The 24,616-nt window shown below is 29.7% G+C and overlaps 1 protein-coding gene across 1 annotated transcript in view; it reads right to left on the reverse strand.

The window, feature by feature from the left end:
* The window catches only part of LOC106692798 (kinesin-like protein KIF12), a gene marked incomplete in the record, with an annotated part of 134,643 nt that overhangs the window by 59,229 nt on the left and 50,798 nt on the right, over positions 1-24,616 (reverse strand). Inside the window, 2 exon segments of the mRNA XM_067047557.1 lie at positions 432-510; positions 3,919-4,002. Coding sequence (XP_066903658.1) covers positions 432-510; positions 3,919-4,002 — 163 coding nt within the window.

The following is a 24,616-nucleotide window of genomic DNA, read 5'->3' on the forward strand; positions in this document are numbered from 1 at the left end:
TGTTTATTTACTTTATTTATTTCATACTTATTTAATCATTTAATTATTGCTTTTTACTGACTTTTTGTTTTTTAAATCTATTTATTAGATCTTTTGTTTAATCTATTTATTTAAACTGACCTACAGCTGTGACTATTGTGTTTTTGGTTTATTTTTATATTCCTATCTAATGATAAATTCTTGTTCATCGAATCAAACTTAGGTTGCAGACTACTGGAGAGGGGAGGTATGAGAAAGTGAAATAGGCATAATAAACTTGTCAATTAAATATAATAAGAATGTCGAATGAAATAAAAATTGTTGAATAGGAAAATAAAAATAGTTGTAATATATTGTATTTAGAATATAGAAGATTATTGATTGATAGCGAACCAATGTATTTGGGCAACACAACTAAATAAAGCATTTCTCTTATATCATAATATACATACCAATATCTGACCGTTGCCTGGAAAGTCGACGGCGGAACCATCGTTGGATTTTTCTTCCCTGGAACATAGCGGCCTAACCCTGGAAAATAACGGAGCTCGTTAGTAGATAATAAATTATAGAGGCAGGACGCTAGAACTTTCTGACGTTTGGCTTATCAATAATGGAAAGGTAAACGGGTCGATCATGAACGAGCGGTAGAAATAGAAGATTGTCGCATCCAACATTTATCAAGATTCCGAAATGATTATGTTTTTATATTTCTAGCAATTATATTTTAAGTATTTGAAAAAGTAAAACTTTAAAAAAAGACTGGATACAAATTTCCCTCTTAGGAAAATTGTGTTTTCTTGTATTAATTTTCTACTGTTGTATTTAGGATCGATTTCTTAGCAACTAAATTTAGAAACTGATTTAACAAACAAAATAAAGTGTTTGATAAAAAGCACCGTATTTTAAAAAGCTGTACTTGAGTGCAGGTACAAAGGGCTCAAAATTAACCATTCAAATTGATTTTTAGCTTTTTATTGATAACAAAAGTATTTTTACAGAAATTAAAAATAATTCTTCATATCCCTCGATATTGGATGGCGGAGATATTACAAACTACACCCCTGCTTGGGTGGATGGTTTTATTGAAATGATAATATTAAAATAATTAATTTTTGATATGTAAAGTTGAACCGAAACTAAACATTTTTATTTTTTTTTTCTTTACCAATCGACATTTTTTGTTTAATAATTTTTAAATTATTGATCTTATACTGTTACACATTACACAATCTTCCTTGTTTAATTATACCAATTTATTTCACATACACAACGAAGTTTCGGGATTATCCCCAATCTTCAGGTTGCTGATAAACTATTTTATATACAATATACAATAAACTCATTAGTTTGTCATAACATGCATGAAGTATACCTTCGTAAGACACACTTCACTTTTGGTTGGCTGGTTGGGTTGGAGTGGACTGTATAATTGAAAATGAACATGATTAAATGAAAAATAAAATTCTATTATTTTATGTTACAAATGGTGTAGTGGGTGGCCGAAAGAAAACATTGATTAGATTGTTAGTAGAATTTTGTATGACTGGGCTATGGAAATTGTAGATCTAACATTGAGGTGGTTGATGATGATGTGGATGTTGTTCTATTGCTATGTGGACTTACTTCTCTCTTCTTTCTTCCCCCCGCATGCCCAAGCCTCTCCTCCCTCTCCTGCTGGGAACCACTGAAGTAACTCTACTCACTCATGGATGATATTGCTGATCACTGAACAAAAATAAGGATGGATGCTTCTCTGATTGAAGACAAGATGGCTATCTCACACTCATCTCGCTTGCTTCTCTTACCACCAAGAGCACTGGAGGAGGTGAGATTTGGCTGTTGGCCACATGGGGCGCTACTAATCTACATGGCAGTAATAATATACATGGCAGTCTTTCCGATTCAACCTTTCGGTTGCCGTACGTTAATCGGAACAATGCTAATATTGAATCATATTGTTGTCAATTATAAAATATTTTTTTTTTTATATTATCAGCTATTATACATATTTGAAGGAAAACAATTACCAATTACAGGAAGGTATAATTTTTTTTTTAAGGTTAATGACAAAAAAGGTTAACAAAAAACATACATAAAACACAGTAAACTATAAAACTGACACTAAACACTTAAATACACATTACGCAGATATTATAAATAGACTTAAAATAAAAACATAAAAATCAGATGAAATAAACAGGTTTATGTAAAAAATAAAAAATCACTAAGTTAATATTGAATACAAAACAGGACTCATAAAAAATAGGGAGGTAACCAAACAGCACACTGGACATGAGATAAGGTCCAAAGAGGTTGCAAGAAATATGCACAGAGAAGTGAAGATGAAAAAATGGTTGACATGATTTCCCAAATGAAATCATGAGGTTTTTTAAGTACATGAATATTGGACATTGGTCCTGAAACGTTGTACAATGTCATGAAGAATTAATTAATAAATAATTCATTCAAAAATGGAAGTCATTAAGCTCAAAAAAAAAAATTAAATTAATTGACTCACCAGACTTCCTAGAGAGATAATCCAGAAAAAATTATTTTATAATTGACAACAATATGATTCAATATTAGCATGTTATGACAAACTAATGAGTTTATTATACATTATATATAAAATATTTTATCAGCAACCTGAAGATGGGGGTTAATCCCGAAACATCGTTGTGTATGTGAAATAAATTGGAATAATTAAACAAGGAAGATTGTGTCATTCACCAATTTCATATATGTTTAATTATATTTAAGCGGATTAAAAGTCAAGATTCCAGATAACGAGCAAGTTAATAAAATTACTAAATTAGTCATTACAACAATTCAGCCGGTAGACACTAAGTTACTTTACATAGATTATTATAAAATCATTAAATTAGATAAGATAGAAAACAATATCGGGAGAACCCCACCGAACAGTTATATAGAAAGATATTTCCTCATATTATTCGAAAACCGAGGTTCTCACAACCAAACATAGGGAAAGACAAAAATTAGTATCCAATTCTGTCTCAACACTTTATTTTTCACTAGTCCAACGTTTCGGCCATTCTAGCCATCTTCAATACAAAACTCTTCCTCACATTAATTTACAATTTCTATTGCAGGCTATTCTGCCCAGGTCATTTTCTTTATTCTAAGTTCAATATAAATATAAACCTATATATAAATGGTTTGTTATAGGGTGGTGTATTTTATATTGTTGATAATCTTATAGAGAAAAATAAATGTTAATGTTTTTGAATTTTAAATAAATAGGTTTTGAACTTAGAATAAAGAAAATGACCTGGGCAGAAATTGTAAATTAATGTGAGGAAGAGTTTTGTATTGAAGAGGTCCTTGAAGATAGCTAGAATGGCCGAAACGTTGGACTAGTAAAAAATAAACTGTTGAGATAGAATTGGATACTAATTTTTGATTTATTTAATAAATAATTACCTTGTCTCAAAAAAATTTGAAATAATATAATTAAAATAGGGAAAGACATCATAAAAAGTTATATTAGACTTGGGACGAATCATGGAATTTTCGATAACTACCTTTACATTTTATTAATAGCCATAAATAAAACTTTGAAACCTATCATTATTCAATGCCCGGTATACAAAAACAACGAGAAATATTGTTCAAAGATTTAGATACATCAAAATATTATTTATGATAGTATATTAAACTTAGAAAAGTATACAAGAATATGTTACATCCATAAATATTTGAAATTCATAAACAAAATTATATGACTGATATAGTTAAGGTCCAATATATTAGTAAACCAGATATATTTAACTTAATAACAGAGGAATTGGGCAAACTGTCCTACAAAGATTTCATAGAATATAATTAATTAACTTTTGGCTGTATGGAATAGACCATTAGGCTATAAGATAATATTAATGAGTGGAACCAACCAAAAAGGTGAAAAAAACCTACCTTACAACAACGTTGATATTATCTTCTGGAGAATAAGGGTCCAATTTAGAATCCGCACTGCTAGATAGGATGTCGTTATAAGAACTGAAACAGAGAAAAATAAAATATATTTAATAACATTACTAATTTTTTTTTAAATTTATTTAATGTAATTTACTGTATTACTGTACAAAATAATACAACAGGTAAATATGTAGTATGTTTCATATACACTTGAAAATCTTGGGAAGGAACCACCCATCGGCGGTACTTCAAACATTAATTTAAATTAGAAGGTCCCGTGGCCATCTTCTTTTCAGACGCCTCGGAGGATTATCAGGGATTGTTAAGTATGAAAGGTTAAGAATTAATGGGTTAGGATGGTTAAGGTCAAAATCTGTTTTGGGCTAATTCTGCAACGAATGGGATGTTAAGGTCTTTGTGAATGAGTTTATTTGTAACGTAATAAGGAGCATCAAGGATTTTACGAAGGATTCATTAATAAAATAAATTAGTCTAAGGAGAAATTGAAATTTAAAAGAGATAAGTCTTAAAATATTGGTTTTTACAGTGCAGATACATTTCTATAAACTGTGAAGGAGTGTGCTACTACTAAAAAATCATTTGAAAATTCAAAAAGTTGGTAAATTTAAAAAATGAAGAAATATAATAATAATAATAATGAAAATGAAAAATTTTAACATTCAAAAAAATAGAAAAATTAAACATATAATAATGAAGTAATGAAAAATTATAATATTGAAAAATTTAACATTGAGAAAAATATAATAATGAAAAAAAAAATGAGGCAATGAAAAAATATAATAATGTAGAAAATTATAAATACTGAAAAAATATATAATAATAAACAATACAGTAATGAAAATGAAAAATTGTAACATTGAAAAAAATATTATAATGCAAAAATAGAATAACGAACAGATAATAATGTGAAAAAAATATAATAATGTAGAAAATTATAAATACTGAAAAAATATATAATAATAAACAATACAGTAATGAAAATGAAAAATTGTAACATTGAAAAAAAATAGAATAACGAACAGATAACAATGTAAAAAAAGTAAGTAATGAAAGAATATAATATTGGAAAAAAAATAAAGTAATGAAAAATTATAATAATTAATACACAATTTAACGAGATAAAAAATAATAATGAATAATAGAATAATAAAAAATAGAATAATGAAAAAAATAAGGTAAAGAAAAAATATAGTAATGAAAAAAAATAATAAAAAATTCAAATACTGAAAAATCATATTAATGAAAACAATAAGGTAAGGAGAAAATATAATAATGAAAAAAAAATTAGGCATTGAAAAAATATAATAATGTAGAAAATTATAAATACTGAAAAAATATATAATAATAAACAATACAGTAATGAAAATGAAAAATTGTAACATTGAAAAAAAATAGAATAACGAACAGATAACAATGTAAAAAAAGTAAGTAATGAAAAAATATAATAATGTAGAAAATTATAAATACTGAAAAAATATATAATAATAAACAATACAGTAATGAAAATGAAAAATTGTAACATTGAAAAAAATATTATAATGCAAAAATAGAATAACGAACAGATAATAATGTGAAAAAAATAAGTAATGAAAGAATATAAAGTAATGAAAAATTATAATAATTAAAACAAAATTTAACGAGAGAAAAAATAATAATGAATAATAGAATAATAAAAAAATAGAATAATGAAAAAAATAAGGTAAAGAAAAAATATAGTAATGAAAAAAAAAAAATTCAAACACTGAAAAATCATATTAATGAAAACAATAAGGTAAGGAAAAAATATAATAATGAAAAAACATTTGAACACTGAAAAAGTAGAATAATGAAAAAAATAAGGTAAAGAAAAAATATAGTAATGAAAAAAAAAAAATTCAAACACTGAAAAATCATATTAATGAAAACAATAAGGTAAGGAAAAAATATAATAATGAAAAAACATTTGAACACTGAAAAAGTAGAATAATGAAAAAAATAACTGGCTAAAGAAAAAATATATAACTGACAAATATATACATATATATAACTGAAAAAAAAAACAACTAATTAAATATAGTCAGAATCGGTATATGAACTACAATCGATAGTTAAAGTTGGTATTAGGAGAAACCTGCAAAGAAATCTGATGCAAAGATTTTAGAAAAAAAAAAAAGTAAATTCACACAGCATTCTTTTACTAATTGTTTGTTTATTTTTATTTTTTTATGGTTTATGTGGTTTATGTTCGATAAAATCAACCTATTAAGATGAAACCATTTTATAGTATCTATAGAAATGAAGCTACACCATTTTTTTTCCTTTAAAATTCTTTTTATTTCTACTTCATTAGAAATTTTATTTGTTGTTCAGTATGTAAATAAAGTTTTTCCTAAATGAGAGACGTGCTAAACACTGATAAACTTCTGCAAGATATTTTTCCCTCACGTCCTTGACTGTGCAACAGGTATAAACATTTGAGTGTAAACATGGAGTAAAGTGGTTGACCTTTGAGGAGCGGGTCGTTCCTGAATGGGGGCCACGAAAGTACCTTATCGATCACCTGTCATGATATGGATTACGACCTTAGCCTCTCTTTGAGCTCTTTGGAATCCGCCCTCTATTAACTTCATCGATTATCCAAACCTTTGTAAGCGTAATGGCAGTTGAGGGTTGGTACTTTGAAGATGAGACTACAAAAGAAAAGACTAATTTGTGGAAGAGAGCAGCTTAATTGTTTCTAACAAAGAGGCAGGAAATGTCTCTTTTAAGAGTTAAGAAAAATGAACTCGTCCCAGTTAGACTGAAAAACAATGCCATGGAAGTTAAAATGATCTTTCTTCAAAAAGATTAATTTTTAATTAATATCTATCACAAAGACTAAGGAAAAAAAATCTTATGAACTACATTAAGCTTACCTAATTTTAATATATAATTAAGTAATTATATAATAATTTTTATTTATTGTTAAATTTTATATATTAATTTTAATTATTTATTATCCTTATAAATATAATAACATTAATTTTCCAATTTAGTCATTAAATTATTTCTTTTAACGTATTTATTCATTTAAGTATTTCTTTTTCTTTTTTTTTTTTAAAATAATACTTTTTTTTTATTGATAGATATTACAATCTGCGGCACAGTGGTGGGCAATAGGTAATAGTGATGAATGATTTCATACATACTAAAATAAAATAAAATAAATAAATGAATAAAAACAAAAAAAACTCTTAAAATACATAAACAAAATGAACATAATCAAACTATCTGTATGAAAAATAAATAAATAAAATAATATAATGATAAAATAATATAGTCTCTAGTCACATTCATACTCTAATATGCTGTTCATTAAAATACACACAGATCATTTTGCGATTCTTGGTTATTTGAACTTAGAGGACCTAAAAACATGAATTCTGTAGAAAACACTTGAATAATATATTTTCGACGATCGTAATACCTTCCTTTACTCTATATTTCATTTGTAGGTAAGAAAACTAAAAAGTTAGATAACAACTTATTGTAAACAAATGGCTTGAACTATTAGTATTTTCTTCATAATATATATACTTATACGTTTTATGAATGGCGCACTCCAAGGCAACATAATTGTCCTCCAAGAGAAATTACTGGAAAGAAACCCCAAAGAATAATGAGGGTAATAAGTATTGGAGGACAGAGATTAGAGTAGATTGAAATTATATAGGAGCTCATCTCAATGAAAGTGGTTACATTGACGAGTAAGTGGCACAATGAAATGGAGAGGCAGAGATGTTCAGCATGGTAAGACGGAGTCTTATGGGAAGAAGAGAGGTGACAAATCAGACCAAACTAAAAACCGTTTATAAAACGACCTTCCTTGCTATCCTATCCATCTCTTCAGAATTGTGGATCCTCACCTCAAAACATAGGAGTCAGTTACAAGACATGGAATTGAGATATCTGCAAAAAATAGAACGAAAGACACGAAACACGGCTACTATCGGAGTACGGAACACGGGCTAGTCTTGACGTCAGACCGGCTGAGACCATTCTGGAGGAGCACAAGCTAAGATGGTTTGGACATCTTCTTAGGATGGATCAAGATACAAGCGCCAGGAAGACTTAGGAGGCCCGCACGAAATGGAAAAGTGGAAGGCGCATCTCCTGGGAGGACAATGAAAGAGAGGCATTCAATAAGCGTGGAATGGACTGGAGTAGGAGAAGAGAGCTGGTTTAAGAGAGAGACATATGGGTCAGACTCTATAACCGGGTATCTCACACCGCACGGCGGTAGAAGAAGGAATGACTGTTATGATGATGATGATAATGAATGCCGCAGTACGATTTATTTTCGGGATCAGCAGAGATACGCACATAACCCAGTATTACGCCGAGCTGAAGTGGCTCTATCCATCCTTTCATCCTTCCAAGCTTCCTTTATATTCCAAGTAATTAGTACTCAACGCTCCTCCTATATCCTAGAAAACCTGCAATTCAAATTCTCAGTTCAATCCCGTACTATCAGGTCCCGTTTGTCTGGCATCTACCCTCCACCTCACCGAAATGCTGCCTTTGATAAATCATTTTTTTCACTGGAACTCTATTCCCTCTATCATACGTCATGTACCCAGCCCTGCGCTCGTTTAAAACCCTTCTATTTAACTACACTTTGCTACACCAGTCTAAGCCTATATTATAATAGTACAGTTAATATAAATATTAAACACTATCAATTATTAACTGTAAATATTGTAACCACATTTTTGTTTAATTTTTTTTCCTCTGTATTGTCACTATAGATCAAACTCTCTCCTGGAAAAACCACGTCTCTGATATTTCCCGTCGTACCTTTTCCACCCTGAAGCGTTTAAATTATCTTCTTCATCTACTTCCTTTAGAAACCAGCAGGCTCCTGGTTACTTCCTTAATATTCCCCCGCTTTGACTATTGCTGTATGGTTTACGGGGATGTCTCCGGGGATTTCAAGGCAAAATTAAAACTGTTAAATAATTGCTTTGTACGATTCATCTTTGGGGTCCTCAGGGAGTCCTCTGTCACCCGATTTTATGAAGAATTGAAGGGACTTTACCCCTCCTTCCGTCGTAAATATTTCCTTGCTCCCTTTCTCTATCAAGTTATCCAATCCCGCCGTCCATCGTACATCTCAGATATCCTTTAATTTAAGTTCTCAGTGTATTCCCGCAATACCTGCTCACGGCCTATAGACTTATATGTAACTGCCCATCGAACCGCAACCTTTGGTAGATCTTTCCTCATCTGTTTCTTTTCCCTATGGAATGCTATTCCCTCCTTTATTCGTAGTTCTAATATCCTTCCAATCTTCAAATCCCGTGTCTTTGACAACCTTCTGTCCACCCAATTCCGGAAGAATAACAATTGAAAGTTTCAAAAAAGATTTATATATTTTATGTCTTAGATTTTCTTTTACAATTGTAAAAATGTACACTAGCAGAAATTATCTCTTTTCATTTATTATTTTTTAGTTTAATTGTATTTGATTTTTAATCATTTTTTTTCTTTTTATTCACTATCAGAAGTCATCTTATGTTTTATGATATGACAAGTGGTTTTATCATTATTTTATATATTCTGTTAATATTGTTGTTTATTTTTGTATCTTTTTAAATTTATTGTATTGTTTTATTTTATGACATCTTGTAATTTCATCTCTATTTTGTAATTTACTCTAAGGCTCTAAAGCCTAATTTTGACGCCTGTAAATTATTCTAAAGGGATCAATCCCAGAATAAAGATTATTACTATAATATTATTTATATGCAATTTTAGTATATGTTATAATTAAGTGGAGCCACATTGTTTTTATCCAATATGTGTTATTTTAATAACCTTGTAATTGTTCTAAATCCGAGAATAATAAATTATTTTTCATTTCATTTGATAATATATAACAAATCGATATAAACTTAAACTCGATAGCAAATCTGGTGGACGTGATTCTAGACATTCCGTATAATGCAGTGTTGATCCGACCACCTCGCGGTTCGCTAATATTCCGAATTCTGCAACATTATTCCTGATAGCAAGGAGATACTTCATTATGCTAGAATATTAATATCGGGGTTCAATGTTCCCAGGGAGGTGCACGAAAGCTCCTTACCTTTTCATCCTCTAGTCCCTTTCAGACTGACTGATGATCCTGACTCCCTTGTGCTAATGTCAGTATCCTTAGGGACTCTTCATAAATCGTGTCCTGTGTTCTCTATCGGCAGGAGTCACTGTACCTCTTACAATGTAACTGTCAAGGATAATGGCAGAGACACCTCTGGTCATTTATTGGCACATTGATTTTATTCCACCTTGAAGTCCTTCCAGAGGAGTTTTAATCATTTTAAGATTCATATTTTTTATTTTTATACCAGATCGGTCTGATGGATCTTACATGGTTGATATAACTTATATTATATATATTCTTTTTCAGTTGATTATGAGGGGGTATAGTCATACAAATGACAGCCCTAACTATATAAAATGTTCTTATTAAAAGAAAAATAATAATAATAATAATAAAATAAATAGATAAGAATAATGCTTCTTAATAAAAGAGGAAAGTAAAATTAATAACAAAAAATAATGATATTGGTACACTTAAATAAAACAAACAATTGTCTTCTAATAGTAAAAAGAAGCAAGTTAATTTGAAAAAAGGACGAGAGAAGAAAATAGAAAAAAAAAGTGAATAAATAAAATGAATAATAATAATAAGAGAAATAGAGGTAGTGTGACTATGAATTAATTTTATACTTATTAAAAAATTATAATAGAATGTCCTGCAGCAGTCTGGGCTTCAGTCTTCGGGTTGAGGTTGGGTTTCCCAGGTTGTAGGTCACTGCTCCTTTAACTGTCGGCAACTGGGAGTGGAATTTCATTTCCGGTTTCTTATATTTATTTTATTTATATTTATAGTTATTTATCCATTTGTAATTCGCGATGCAATTGAGATTCATATAACTGTTGTTAAATACCCATGACTCTTTGACATCTTCCGGTAATTCGTTATCCTTGTACATATATATATGTTTTTAACAATTTCCAAAAACCATTTGTCGTCACCCTCTCACACGCTTTCTTCCTCTAAATATTTTTTATTTTTTATTTTTTACCCACTCGTAACGTTTCCTCTTTAAAAAAACACTTAGTCATTCTTGTAACGGCTTTTTTAATTCGCAGTCTGTCCGTTATTGGCGCAGTATACCATTACGCGTTTGATTTTCAAGCTAACAGGTTCGTTTTATTCTCTTTTTTTTCCTTTCTTTATTTCACCACTTTTATCCATTTTCCTTACCTACGTTATTAGTTATGTTCACGATATTATTATTGTTGTTTTCAAATTTCTTTTTTTTCTTCTATTCATTTCTTTTGTTGAACTTTACTTATATTTTGCATCTTTATCAATTATTATGGTTACATATATTTTCTTTCTCTCAATTTTCTTTTTCTTTCCATATTTCAATTTGTAATAACTAATATGTTCATACTTCTTTGCATTATATAACTTCATTTTTATTTTATTTCCTTAATTATGTTATTTTATCCACTCTTTCAATTACCTATGCATACATTTTATTTCCCACTTCTCTCATCACTTCGTTTTATTAATTCTATTCTGTAAAATTATTCATTTTATGTCATTCTGTTTATAATTTCTTTTTTATTTTCTATACTTACTGTGGTTGTTATCTTGTTCTGTTCTTAGCCCTGAAGAAGGCTAGAAACTCTAGTCGAAACGCTGGCACAATTAAATAGGTCACACCAACTTATTTGTGTTTCACTTTGACCGCACCCCCAACCATCTTCTCCTCGTACGTCATCCACGTTCAACTATCTCTCATAATTAATATTCATATAATTTTTTTTTGTGTGTCAATATGTTCATAGTTAATCAAGAATTACTTAATTATATAAGTAAATGTAATGTACTTATAGAAAGTATACTTCCTTCTTCAAATTCTTTCTTTTAATGATCTATTAACAACTTTTTGGGGTTAACACCTGATCATCAAATACAGTAAACTGCTCGTCGATTCCGACAGCACTTACTGGACAAACGTTCTAAACTTCCAACACATTACAAAAGACTGATCTACATGACTATTATAAGGCCTATCTGGACATACGGCATTGAGCTTTGGGGCTCCACTAAACCTTCGAATTCCTATCGTATTCAATCCTTACAATCCAAAATCCTTCGTGAAATCCTCAATGCTCCTTACTTTCTCACAAATAAAATCATACATAAAGATCTTAATATTCCATATGTAACCGATCTAGCCCGAACCAGGGATCAATCCTTCCATTATAAACTCCCTAACCATCCAAACCCACTAGTTTCTAACCTTGCTTCTTCTTTCATTCCTGACAATCGTCCGAGGTGCCTGAATAGAAGATGGCCACGAGACCTGCTAATGTAAAAACGTCATCAGAGTGCTATCAATGTGTAGTTTCTCTACATTGCATTATGATCTTACATCGAATTTACTGGATATATTATTATGTACAATTGTAAATTGAGAAAAAATAATAATTGTCTCTATAAATAATTCAGTCAAGCCATATTTATAACTTCTTATTATTATAGGTTTTTACTGGATGAGTTTTCATACATTAAAATAATGTATATTTAAAAATGCTATTTTATTAGGGATAAGTAAAATGATTTAATAAATATGGTTGAGGCTATTTGGATAATTTTATATAAAATTATTATGATTATATTATTAATAAAACCACCAGTCTCTAACAAGGTACATAATAAAAAATATATTTACATATGATGTAATTTTAGTTTTAAATTTAAAAAAAAAATAGTAACATTCCAAGAGGTACAGCTGTAGAGATCGAATTGTTTTGAATAAAACATAAATTTATTCGAAATAAATTGTTTTAAAATTTATTTCACATCTAAACTTATACTTTCCCCTCCCATTTCTAATTTACCCAATTTTATTTAAAAATCATTTGTATATTTTAAAAATTAATAATAATAATTCCAATTGACATCTTATACAACTTACCTGAATGCCTGTATTCTGTCCCATAGTATGTAAACATTAGAGCAGCTGACGCACAAGTTTTTCATTAATTCGATTTAAAAAATACCAAAAAAAAAAAAAATAAAATAAAAAATAAAATTATTTCTTATAACAAATCAAAATTAATCCGAAAAGTAAGGCTCATATGTACATAATACTAATGAAACCCAGGTGTAGTTTCATACTCAGATTTTAGCCGTGAAAGAAAATTCCTTAATGTACATATACATTTTGGCTAATACACAATTATTAATAATACACAACTAAGAATGTATATGTCGTTAGAACGATGATTGATTTAACTCTAGGTGGAGTTAACCACTTAAAGTTAAACCAATCATAGCCCGTGCTAGGGTGCTCTGACCGTTAACTACTTGATGAGGGAGAAACTATTAATTCTAATACAACATTGATGAAAGCTGGTAAAGAACTAGTTTTTAAACTCTAATAAAGTAATGGGAAAAAGACTAGGAGAGGAAACAAGAAAAAAATGAGGTGGAGGAAAGATTATGAGACGAAGCTGTTAAAGATTTTATGATCTGGTAAACATTACAACGTTACAAAACAAATTACCTAGGAACTCCTCTGTATTTAACATATAACGTAGACTTTATATGAGCTGCTCATAATACTAGAGATATTCATGATATTATGTTAAATGTAAAATGTTTTACCATGTTAAATGTTATAAGTAAAATATTGTGAGCAGCCCTATTTAAAGTCATGTTAAATAGTTTATGCATAAGAGCTCCTAGCGGATTTTCTGATCAACTTGTTTAGTAACCTTTCCTTCCAAAAAGTTTTGATTACAGTAATTTATTTCAACATTCCTGAATAAGTGAAAAGTAGAAGTGTAAAAGTTTGGCTATTAAAAGTGGCTAAAAACAAACAGAAAATACGAGTAAGTACCCTAACACGGCAACAAATAAAACGGTGACAAGCTCAGCAGGTCTGTTTCGTGACGTCATTCTCCATTTAACAGACCTAGCAACAGACTCTCAGCCATGCTACATGATATATCGTTTTAACATGGAAAAAAAGGAAACATTTTTCCATTTACCACTCTTTAACATGTTAAACCAAAGATCATGAATACCTCTACTACACATATAACATTTAACATGGCTGCGAGTTTGTTAAAAGGTTTGCTAAATGGAGAATGACGTCACGAAACAGACTAGCGGAGCATGTCACCATTTTGTATTGGTTCTTAATTCGTGTTGTTTTGAATTTAGACGTTTTTGAATTATTTTGAACTAATCGATTAAAATGAAAATAAAGTAAAGAAAAAAACTAAGAGAGGTAGAGAAAAGATGATTTGATCAAACTGTTGGGGATTTTATTATCTCGTAAAGATTACAACGTTACAAAACAAGGCGCCTAGAAAATCTGCTAGGAGCTCCTCTGCATTTAACATATAATGTAGGCCTTAAATTAGTAATATATACATAAGTAAGAATACATACATAATTATAAATATTTTTAAGTTCAATTATTTTGTCAATCGGACTTCTTTAAAAGCTCTAGTTTTAATTTTTTTTATTCAATTTTTTTTTGTATTTTGATTTTACGAAGCTTCAGCTCCTCCGCAATCCTTTCCTTTTCAAATTCAAATCGCTCCCTATCCAACACAAGGTGGTCTGCTAATACCTCTTCTGTTTTTTTTTTCCGTTGTATTATTAAAGTTATCCATTGTGATTTAATAACAGGGATATGAAATAATAACTAGCACAAACACGAAAGAACTAACCTGACACAACAAACAAAAATGGTGGCGAGCTCAACTATTCTATTGTGTGACGTCATTCTCCATTTAACAGACTCTCAGCCATGTTAGATGTTATTTCGTTTCGTTTTACCACGGCAAAAGACGGCAATTTTTTCCCATTTAACATGCGTTTTTCTATTTAACACGCTTTAACATGTTAAACTAAAGATCATGAATACCCCTATTATAGAACAAATATGTAAATAATGATAGGTTGTTAAATTCTACAAATAACAAAACAATTGGTTAGGGGCCCACCGTAACTAGTACCTTTATTGCAATTTTTAAAGCATAATTTTTTGACAAGATATTATACCTTCTTTTTTATTAGGGGGCAATTGTTTGTTTTGTTAAGTGTACAAATATCATTATTTATTGTTATTAATTTTACTTTCCTCTTTTATTAAGAAGCATTATTCTTATCTATTTATTTTATCATTTTTTTAAATTATAATATTGGATATAGTTACCTATTTTGTCAATTTTTCGCTATTATAATTTATCACAGTATTTGTAACTTTCCCCACGCCCAGGCATTTAATTTATTATATTTTGGTTAAATTTCCTCTTTCTTCTATCATTACTATTCATATAAATGTTAATTATAATTATCAAATTAATTTTATATTTTCCATAAATTAAAATTACTTAAAATCTCTGCATAGTGTTGCTTCAGATTTTTTGTGTCTGTTTTATTTATATATATTTTTTTTAAAACTTATTTATCCATTCAAGTGCTTCTTGTCCCTCGTAAACATCTGCCCTTCTGTCCTACAGTATCCTTTCTAAATACACCACTAATGCCTGTTGAACAGATTCGATGCTTAGGACTCCATCTTGACAAGAGACTTACTTGGAATCCACACACAAGACTGAAACGACAAGAAATTGCTCGTAGATTCCGATTGCTACAACACTTACTTGACAAACGCTCTAAACTTCCTATTCATTACAAAAAATTATTATATACTATGATAATAAGACCAATTTGGACATATGGAATTGAGCTCTGGGGCTCCACCAAACCATCAAATTCTTCCCGCATCCAATCGTTACAATCCAAAATCCTTCGTAAAATCTATGATGCTCCTTATTACGTCACAAATAAACTGATTCACAAAGACCTTAACATCCCATTCGTTGCAGATTTGACCCAAAACAGATATGCGTCTTTTCATTCAAAACTCCTTAACCATCCTAACCCATTAATTCTTAATATTTCATCTTTAACAATCTCTCTCTCTCTCTCTCTCTCACTGTTCCGGATAACCTACGGCAATAGGATAAGCGCCCATGTGGCCAGCATCAAAAGCTTGCCTCCTCCAGCGCTCTGGGTGGCAAGAGAAGCAACCGAGACTAGTGAGAGATAGCCATCTTGTCTCAACCAGAGAAGCGTCTATCCTTTATTTTTGTTCAGTGATCAGCAATATCTTCCATGAGTGAGTAGAGTTACTTCAGTGGTTCCCAGCAGGAGAGGGAGGAGAGGCTTGGAGATGCAGGGGGAAGAAGGAAGAGAGAAGTAAGTCCACATAGCAATAGTTAACATCCACATCATCATCAACCACCTCAATGTTAGATCTACAATTTCCATAGCCCAGTCATACAAAATTCTACTAACAATCTAATCATAATGTTTTCTTTCGGCCACCCACTACACCATTTGTAACATAAAACAATAGAATTTTATTTTTCATGTAATCATGTTCATTTTCAATTATACAGTCCACTTCAACCCAACCAGCCAACCAAAAGTGAAGTGTGTCTTACAATGCGGTTGAAGGTATACTTCATACACTCACTATATAATTAATGTTTTCTGATATGTAAATGGAATCAAGTATGTTTACCACCAAATCAACATCAAACTAACTCAAACCTACTCAAGGTTAGCCTAGTTAGGGGTGTCTTTTGTACAAGACTATAATAATCAACTGTTAAAAAATATTTATATAATGTAACATATATAAATAGTTATATAAACCATGTAAGACATATAACATAAATAAATAAATAACCCAATTACAAAACAAGGTTTTTAATTTTATTGCGCAATGTAAAATACGACCAAATGTTCCTTGATTTGCAGATAATATTAAGTTCAAGTTTAAACAAGTAAGTTGAGTTAAGTAACATTAAGTTTCAATTAGGAATACAAGTATGAGTAAATAAGAGAAAGTAGAGGATTAAAACGAAAGAGTTGGTGATAGAAATATAAACACATGTTTTCAAACAGGCCCACTGGCATCTGATAAACAGATCCTAGTCTATTTTAAGATATCCAACTCAGTGGTTCTGAATCAGTCTCTCACCTTAGATGTATTTATCCGCCATCTACACGTTGTTTTAGTAAATTAATTTATTCATAATTAAATTTAAAATATTTGGTGTTGTGAGCGCATCACATAACTTTCATTTACTAACACAATTTTTTAATAGATTGGTGGCCTATGTTCAAATTATCACAATTTTTATAACTTTCGAAATACAAAAAAAGATCACAGAAGACAAAAGTTTTGAAGAAATAGTTCTTATTTTTTTAATGCTGCACAAATTTATAATTAGGGCGAAAATAATGAATATTAACATGTAATCCGGAGATATTAATGAATTTAATCATAGGGCCATTTTCGATAAAATCGAAAATTAATGTGAAAAATCGATTATGTAAAGTGATACTTCCATAGGTCGATTACTTGGGAAATATGGCTAATTGTCAAATTGTTGATGAAATATTGGCAATTAGAAGGTATTTCTTTTGAGATGAGAAAGAATACTATTAGAGCCGGGAAGAAAAAAAAGCAGTTATCTCACCCCAATTTTTGATTACTTTAATGAAAACTATGTATAATTAATAGTCAAAATTGATGAGGGAATACACAATGGCGGTGTTTCAAAACCTTAAATAACATTATTTTTTTCATTTGGAGCTTTATATCTTAAAAATTACTAACAGCACTAGAAAATCTAAAAGCACATTATTTAAAGGAGAGTAAATTTTCTGAAATATTAGCCCTAATAGAGCTATTTATTAGATTTATTTTTTATTATTATAGTTGTTTGAGAGTGGTTTAGTTTCTTTTTAAACAATTTTGATCTCTTATCTCTCAACTTTATTCTTTTTAACATCCGAACGTAGGTAGGGAACGAGAAAGTAGGTTCTGTTTGGGGTTTGTTAAAGAACATAAAAGTTGTTATTGAAATGTTTAAATTTAGGAAATAATTTAATAGAAGAAAATATTGGGACAAAGGCAATTAGCCGGCATTAATGAATTTAAGGAAAGAAAAGGAATACAGACAGAATAAGGAATCCTTGAGAATGACCTGAGAGGTCGAAACGTCGGATGTTAAAAAGAATAAAGTTGAGAGATAAGAGATCAAAATTGTTTAAAAAGAAAGAGCTATTTATTTTCAATAGTTCTCGAGATATTTTTTAAAAAGCAACATTTCTTAAAAATCTACAGAAGGATTAGTAATTGACTAATTTATTTTGAGAAATCTATATCTCAGGAACTATGTGACGAAAAAATATATCTCTAGATCCATAAGACGCACATATGTCTGCCAACACTCAAAACAAAGGAAATTTAACTTACTATACAGTAGTTTATGACACTTATCTTCGTAGGGGTAGTAGTTTTTATGATATTCACATATGAATATAAATTTGGCAAATGAAAATGTGTCCGAATAAATCAATTTATTTTAGAAAATTTCATGTAAACTATTTCTCCTACGAAGATAAACATAATAAACTACTTTATAGCTCATTAAACTAGCTTTAATTTGAGTGCTAATAGACATCTGTACGTCAAATGGTTTTTGAGATATAAATTTTTCAAAATAAATTCACTAACATTTTAAAAAGCTATATCTCGAAAACTATTGGACGTAAATAGCTCTTTTAGGGCTAATATTCAAGCAAATTTACTCTTCTTTAAATAATGTTCTCTTAGGTTTTTTAGTGTTGTTGGTAGTTTTTAAGATATAGAGCTCCGAATGAAAAAAAAGTGTTTTTTTAAAAACACCTACCTATACTTGGCAGACTCGTCAATTTTGACTAGTAATTATACATAGTTAAGTAATAAAAGTAATCAAAAATTGGGGTGAGATAACTGCTTTTTTTCTCCTCTATCAATATATTTTAGCAAATTTCATGTAAACTACTACTCAAACAAGGATACACGTCATAAACCACTTCATAGGCATTAAACTAACTTTAATTTGATTGCTAACAGACATCTGTACGTCAAATGGTTTTTGAGATATATATTTTTCAAAATAAATTCACTAACTACTGATCTTTCAGTACGTTCCATAGAACAGTTTTAGGAAATATTGTTTTTTAAAAAGCTATATCTCGAAAACTATTGAACGTAAATAGCTCTATTAGGGCTTACAGTTTAGTAAATTTACTCTACTTTAAATGATGTTCTCTTATATTTTCTATTGTTTGTTATTGGTAGTTTTAAAGATATAGAGTTCCGAATGAAAAGTTAATTATTTTAACGTTTTGAAACAGCCACATACATAGTTTTTATTAAAGTAATCAAATTGGGTGAAATGACTGATTTTTTTCTCCTCTTGGGCTCTAGTACTAGGAGTGGGTGAGCCTCGTGTGACATATTCTTAGCTTGGTCAGTACGACTTGGGAAAAACTGTTTTCTTTATATGGGTGCCGGGTCACGTGGGGATCACTGGAAATGAACTGGCGGACATTGCAGCTAAACAAGCACTTGCTCTTCCAGGTCAGGGCACGGCCATTCTGACACCACAAGAAATAAGTCTTCCAATGAAAAATGAGATATTATCTAGTTGGCAAGCCATGTGGGATGAAAGCCCGCCAAGCAAATTAAAAACCATCAAAAAAACCACTAAACCATGGACCACATCATACCGTTCCAATCGCAGGGAGGAGGTAGCTATTGCCAGATTAAGAATAGGTCATACGAGTTTAACTCATAGATATCTGATCAGTAAGCAGCCACCTCCAAAATGTCAATACTGCAACAGTATACTTACGATCAGTCATATATTTGAAAAATGCCATTTTTATTCTGCGAACTTGAGTAGATTGGGAGTAGGACCGAGTGTATCGGATGCTCTGAATGATGACCAGAAGAACGTGGAAATGGTCTTAGTTTTCTTAAAAAGGAATGGCCTTTTGAATAAGATTTAAACCAGAAAATCTGTTATACATAATAAAAAAATACCAACAGAAGTAATTATTTAATTTTTTTTTTCTCGAAATTATTTAAAGTGAAATAGAATTATAGAAATAAAATATAAAGCACGAAACATGGGCGTTGATGACCTCAGGGTTTTACGCCCTTAAGCCCCAGACAACAACAACAACAAGTACGACTTTTTACGGCATTTACGACTGAAGGTACACCAAAACTTGAGGTCCTTTTTAATAATTTTTGGTCTACTGCTTGGGATTCCATTCCAAAAAGATTTCCATCTATCCTTGATTTACTTTTCGACGGGGTTACTCATTTCTGATGGAGTTAAAATTGCTTAACCCCGTCCTGAAAGCGCGAGTAACTTATCTTGCAGCTTGATCGGCCAGTTAATTCCTACATGTCTTGGAACCCATATTAATGTAACTGAACTTAAATATATTATTGTGTATTATTATAAATTATATAATATTATTAAACATTTACTGTGACTATTACATATAATAGATGACGTAAACAGAATACATGAATGTAAAGCTATTCTAGATACAGCCTTGCAAGACAAAGAGATACAAAGGCTTTGAAGGTGCATTGTACGGCAGCACTAATGAACACGTCCTTACTGATTGCCAAAGACGTTCTCAATGTCAACTCTTAACAAACTAATCGATAATGAGAGTATCAATGTCGTTTTTGTTTTCTGTTATTAAAACTTTTTAGTTTTATTATTCTAACGAAATATACCCGATTATTATTTTTAGTTTACAATAATTTGATAAATAACGTGATATTATTTCAAAATTCCATAACAAAGCTGCTACACCAATAAATAATTAAAAAAGTTTTTATATTCAAATTATTATATTGTTATATTGGCAGTTAGAAGGTTTTTCCTTTGAGATGAGAAAGGATAGTAAAAGAGCCGGGAAGAAAAAAAGGCAGTTATCTCATCCCAATTTTTGATAACTTTAATGAAAACTATGTATAATTACTAGTCAAAATTGATTTGTCTGCCAAGTATAGGTAGGGGAATAAAAAATGGCGGCTGTTTCAAAACCTTAAAACAACATTAATTTTTCATTCGGAGCTCTATACCTTTAAAATTACAAACAATCCTACAAAATTTAAGAGGGCATTATTTAAAGAAGAGTAAATTTGCTGAAATATTAGCATTTTCTAATAACATTTCTTAAAAATCTACTGAAAGATTAGTAGTTAGTTAATTTATTTGGAGAAATCTATATCTCAGGGACTATGTGACGTACAGATGTCTATTAGCACTCAAATTAAAGCAAGTTTAATGGACTATAAAGAAGTTTATGACTTTTACCTTTTTAGGTAAGTAAGTAATAGTAGTCTTCATGATATTTGCTAAAATAAATTGATTTATAGTTGTTCGGACTATAAGTTTGATTTATGAAAAACATCATTTTAGAAACCACTGGACGTACCGATGTCTGCCAGCGCTCAAATTAAAGCTAGTTAAATTTACTACAAAATAGGTAATTTGGTTTATCTTTGTAGGAGTAGTAGTTTTTATGATATTTGACAAAATAAACTCACAAAATGTTAATCTCTAGTTGTTCCTATAAAATTGAAAAAATATATCTCTAGATCCATAAGACGCACATATGTCTGCCAACACTCAAAATAAAGGAAATTTAACTTACTATAAAGTAGTTTATGACACTTATCTTCGTAGGGGTAGTAGTTTTTATTATATTCACATATGAATATTAATTTGGCAAATGAAAATTTGTCCGAATAAATCAATTTATTTTGAAAATTTCATGTAAACTATTTCTCCTACGAAGATAAACATAATAAACTACTTTAGAGCTTATTAAACTAGCTTTGATTTGAGTGCTAATCTACATCTATACGTTAAATGCTTTTTGAGATATAAATTTTTCAATATAAATTCACTAACATTTTAAAAAGCTATATCTCGAAAACTATTTAACGTAAATAATTCAATTAGGGCTCATACTTTAGCAAATTTACTCTTCTTTAAATGACGTTCTCTTAGGTTTTCTTGTGTTGTTCTTACTTTTTAAGATATAGAGCTCCGAATGAAAAATTAGTTTTTTTTTTACCGGTTTGAAACATCCGCCATTTTTTATTCCCCCTACCTATACTTGGCAGACTCATCAATTTTGACTAGTAATTATACATAGTTAAGTAATAAAAGTAATAAAAAATTGGGGTGAGATAACTGCCTTTTTTCTCCTCTTGGGCTCTTGTACTATGAAGATGCCATGGACCGAGATGTGTGGGCCAAGTGGTGAGAGGCTTCTCCACGCTGAAAGGCACTTGAGGAGGATGAGAAAGAAGAAGAGAAGGTTGGTCTTTATTTAATTAAAATATGGAAAGAACAAATATTTATTTGTTGGCAGTCCTTAAACAATATTAACAGAATGCCACGAATTCTGGCAAGTATGTACCAATCAATCCAAAGAATCCATTCACAAGCTTGCGCAAGTTTGGTAAATAGCAGCACCATGATACAAACCTCCTCTTTTATCTAGGCTTGGCACCAGGTGATGCAAAGCTACTCTTACAAGGTTCCGCTAAGTATCAATGCACTATTACTTAGAAAGCAGTGGTACATAATTAATTGACAGAAACAAATTAGGTTATTACGAATTCAGAGACCAAGCGGAAACAAAAAATGCCGGAAACCGAAGTAGGTTAGACAATAAATTATTTAAGGGATGATAAAGACGGCAGTTAGCTTCCGTAAGTTCCGATAGTTGAAATATTATCGACTCCTACCGGGAAATATTTCATTAGCTTTGACCTTATTGTTAGGGCATGTGGGGATCTGGGGTTGAACAACCTTTTGGCACGGGATGTGGTGTTGCTTACATTAAAAAATCATTTGTATTCTTTTATATTTAATAATTTATTTGAAATTATATTTGCATATATCCTATTTGTCCAAGAGCCAAAAAGAAGATGAAAAGTCAGTTATTCTCCCCTAATTGACCATTAATTATTCAACATGATAACTATTTAAAATTACTAGTCAAAATTGATGAGTCTACCAAGTATAGGTAGGAGGAATAAAAAATGGCGGATGTTTCAAAGCGGTAAAAAAAAACAAATTTTTCATTCGGAGCTCTATATCTTAAAAAGTAGGAACAACACAAGAAAACCTAAGAGGATGTCATTTAAAGAAGAGTAATTTTCCTAATATATGAGTCCTAATTGAGTTATTTATACGTTAAATAGCTTTGGAGATATAGCTTTTTAAAAAGTTAGTGAATTTATTTTGAAAAATTTATATCTCAAAAACCATTTGAGGTACAGATGTCTATTAGCACTGAAATCAAAGCTAGTTTAATAAGCTATAAAGTAGTTTGTTATGTTATCTACGTACGAGAAATAGTTTACATGAAATTTGCTAATATAAATTGATTTATAGTTGTTCGGACAAATTTTAATTTGCCAAATTTATGTTCATATGCGAATATCATAAAAACTACTACCCCTACGAAGATAAGTGTCATAAACTACTTTATAGTAAGTTAAATTTCCTTTATTTTGAGTGTTGGCAGACATATGTGCGTCTTATGGATCTACAGATATATTTTTTTAAAATCCAACATTTTATAAGAACAATTAGAAATTAACATTTTGTGAGTTTATTTTGTCAAATATCATAAAAACTACTACTCCTACAAAGATAAACATAATTACCTATTTTGTAGTAAATTTAAATAGTTTTCATTTGAGAGCTAGCAGACATCTGTACGTCCAATGGTTTCTAAAATGATGTTTTTCATAAATCAAATTTATTGTCCGAACAACTATAAATCAATTTATTTTAGCAAATATCATGAAAACTACTATTCCTGCAAAGGTAAAAGTCATAAACTTCTTTATAGTGCATTAAACTAGGTTTAATTTAAGTGCTAAAAGGTATCTGTAGTATATATTATTAAGAATGACAATAAAGGAGAAAATTATATGTTATATATAGGTTTTTGTTATCAAGTAAATAGTTAATAAATAGTTCTTTGAGTGTATATGATATATTAGTGTTGTTGTAAGCGCAAGTTTATGGTTTTGTTGAAGTTGTTTTTTAGCAGCCTGAAGATGGGGGAAATTTCCCGAAACGTTGCTGATGATATGAAATAAACTATTGTATGTTAATAAGGAAGAATTGTATCATTCACTAAATCCAGTTTAATGAAGAAAATATATATTACCTTATTTCACTTTATATTATTCATGTTACTCCTGTTATCTTTACTATTACTATTATCAGTATAGATTAATTATTATTTTCACGGTATATAAAAACTACAGTTGTTATCATTGTCTAATTTTTTTTTTTAAACTATTTTTTATTAACTTTTACTTATTATCAGTTACTTCTTTTACAATCATTCTTATCATATCCTATATTGTATTAACTACCCTAACTATATTTTCTTCAGTATATACTCGTATTATTAATAACGATATGGATCATTCTAATTTTACTTAATTATTACTAAATTAGAAAATTTAAAAAGGGAAAAAGGGCTCAGGGATCCTCAGGTCGATTGTGTAAATATTGTATATATTATTTTATCATTATGTTATTTTATTTATTTATTTTTCATACAGATAGTCTGATTATGTTCATCTTGTCTATTCTTTTGTTTGTATATATTTTAAGAGAGTTTTTTATTTTATTT

The sequence above is a fragment of the Halyomorpha halys genome, unplaced genomic scaffold, assembly GCF_000696795.3.
Source record: "Halyomorpha halys isolate HHAL.00 unplaced genomic scaffold, Hhal_1.1 Scaffold72.1, whole genome shotgun sequence".
NCBI classification, from domain to species: domain Eukaryota; kingdom Metazoa; phylum Arthropoda; class Insecta; order Hemiptera; family Pentatomidae; genus Halyomorpha; species Halyomorpha halys.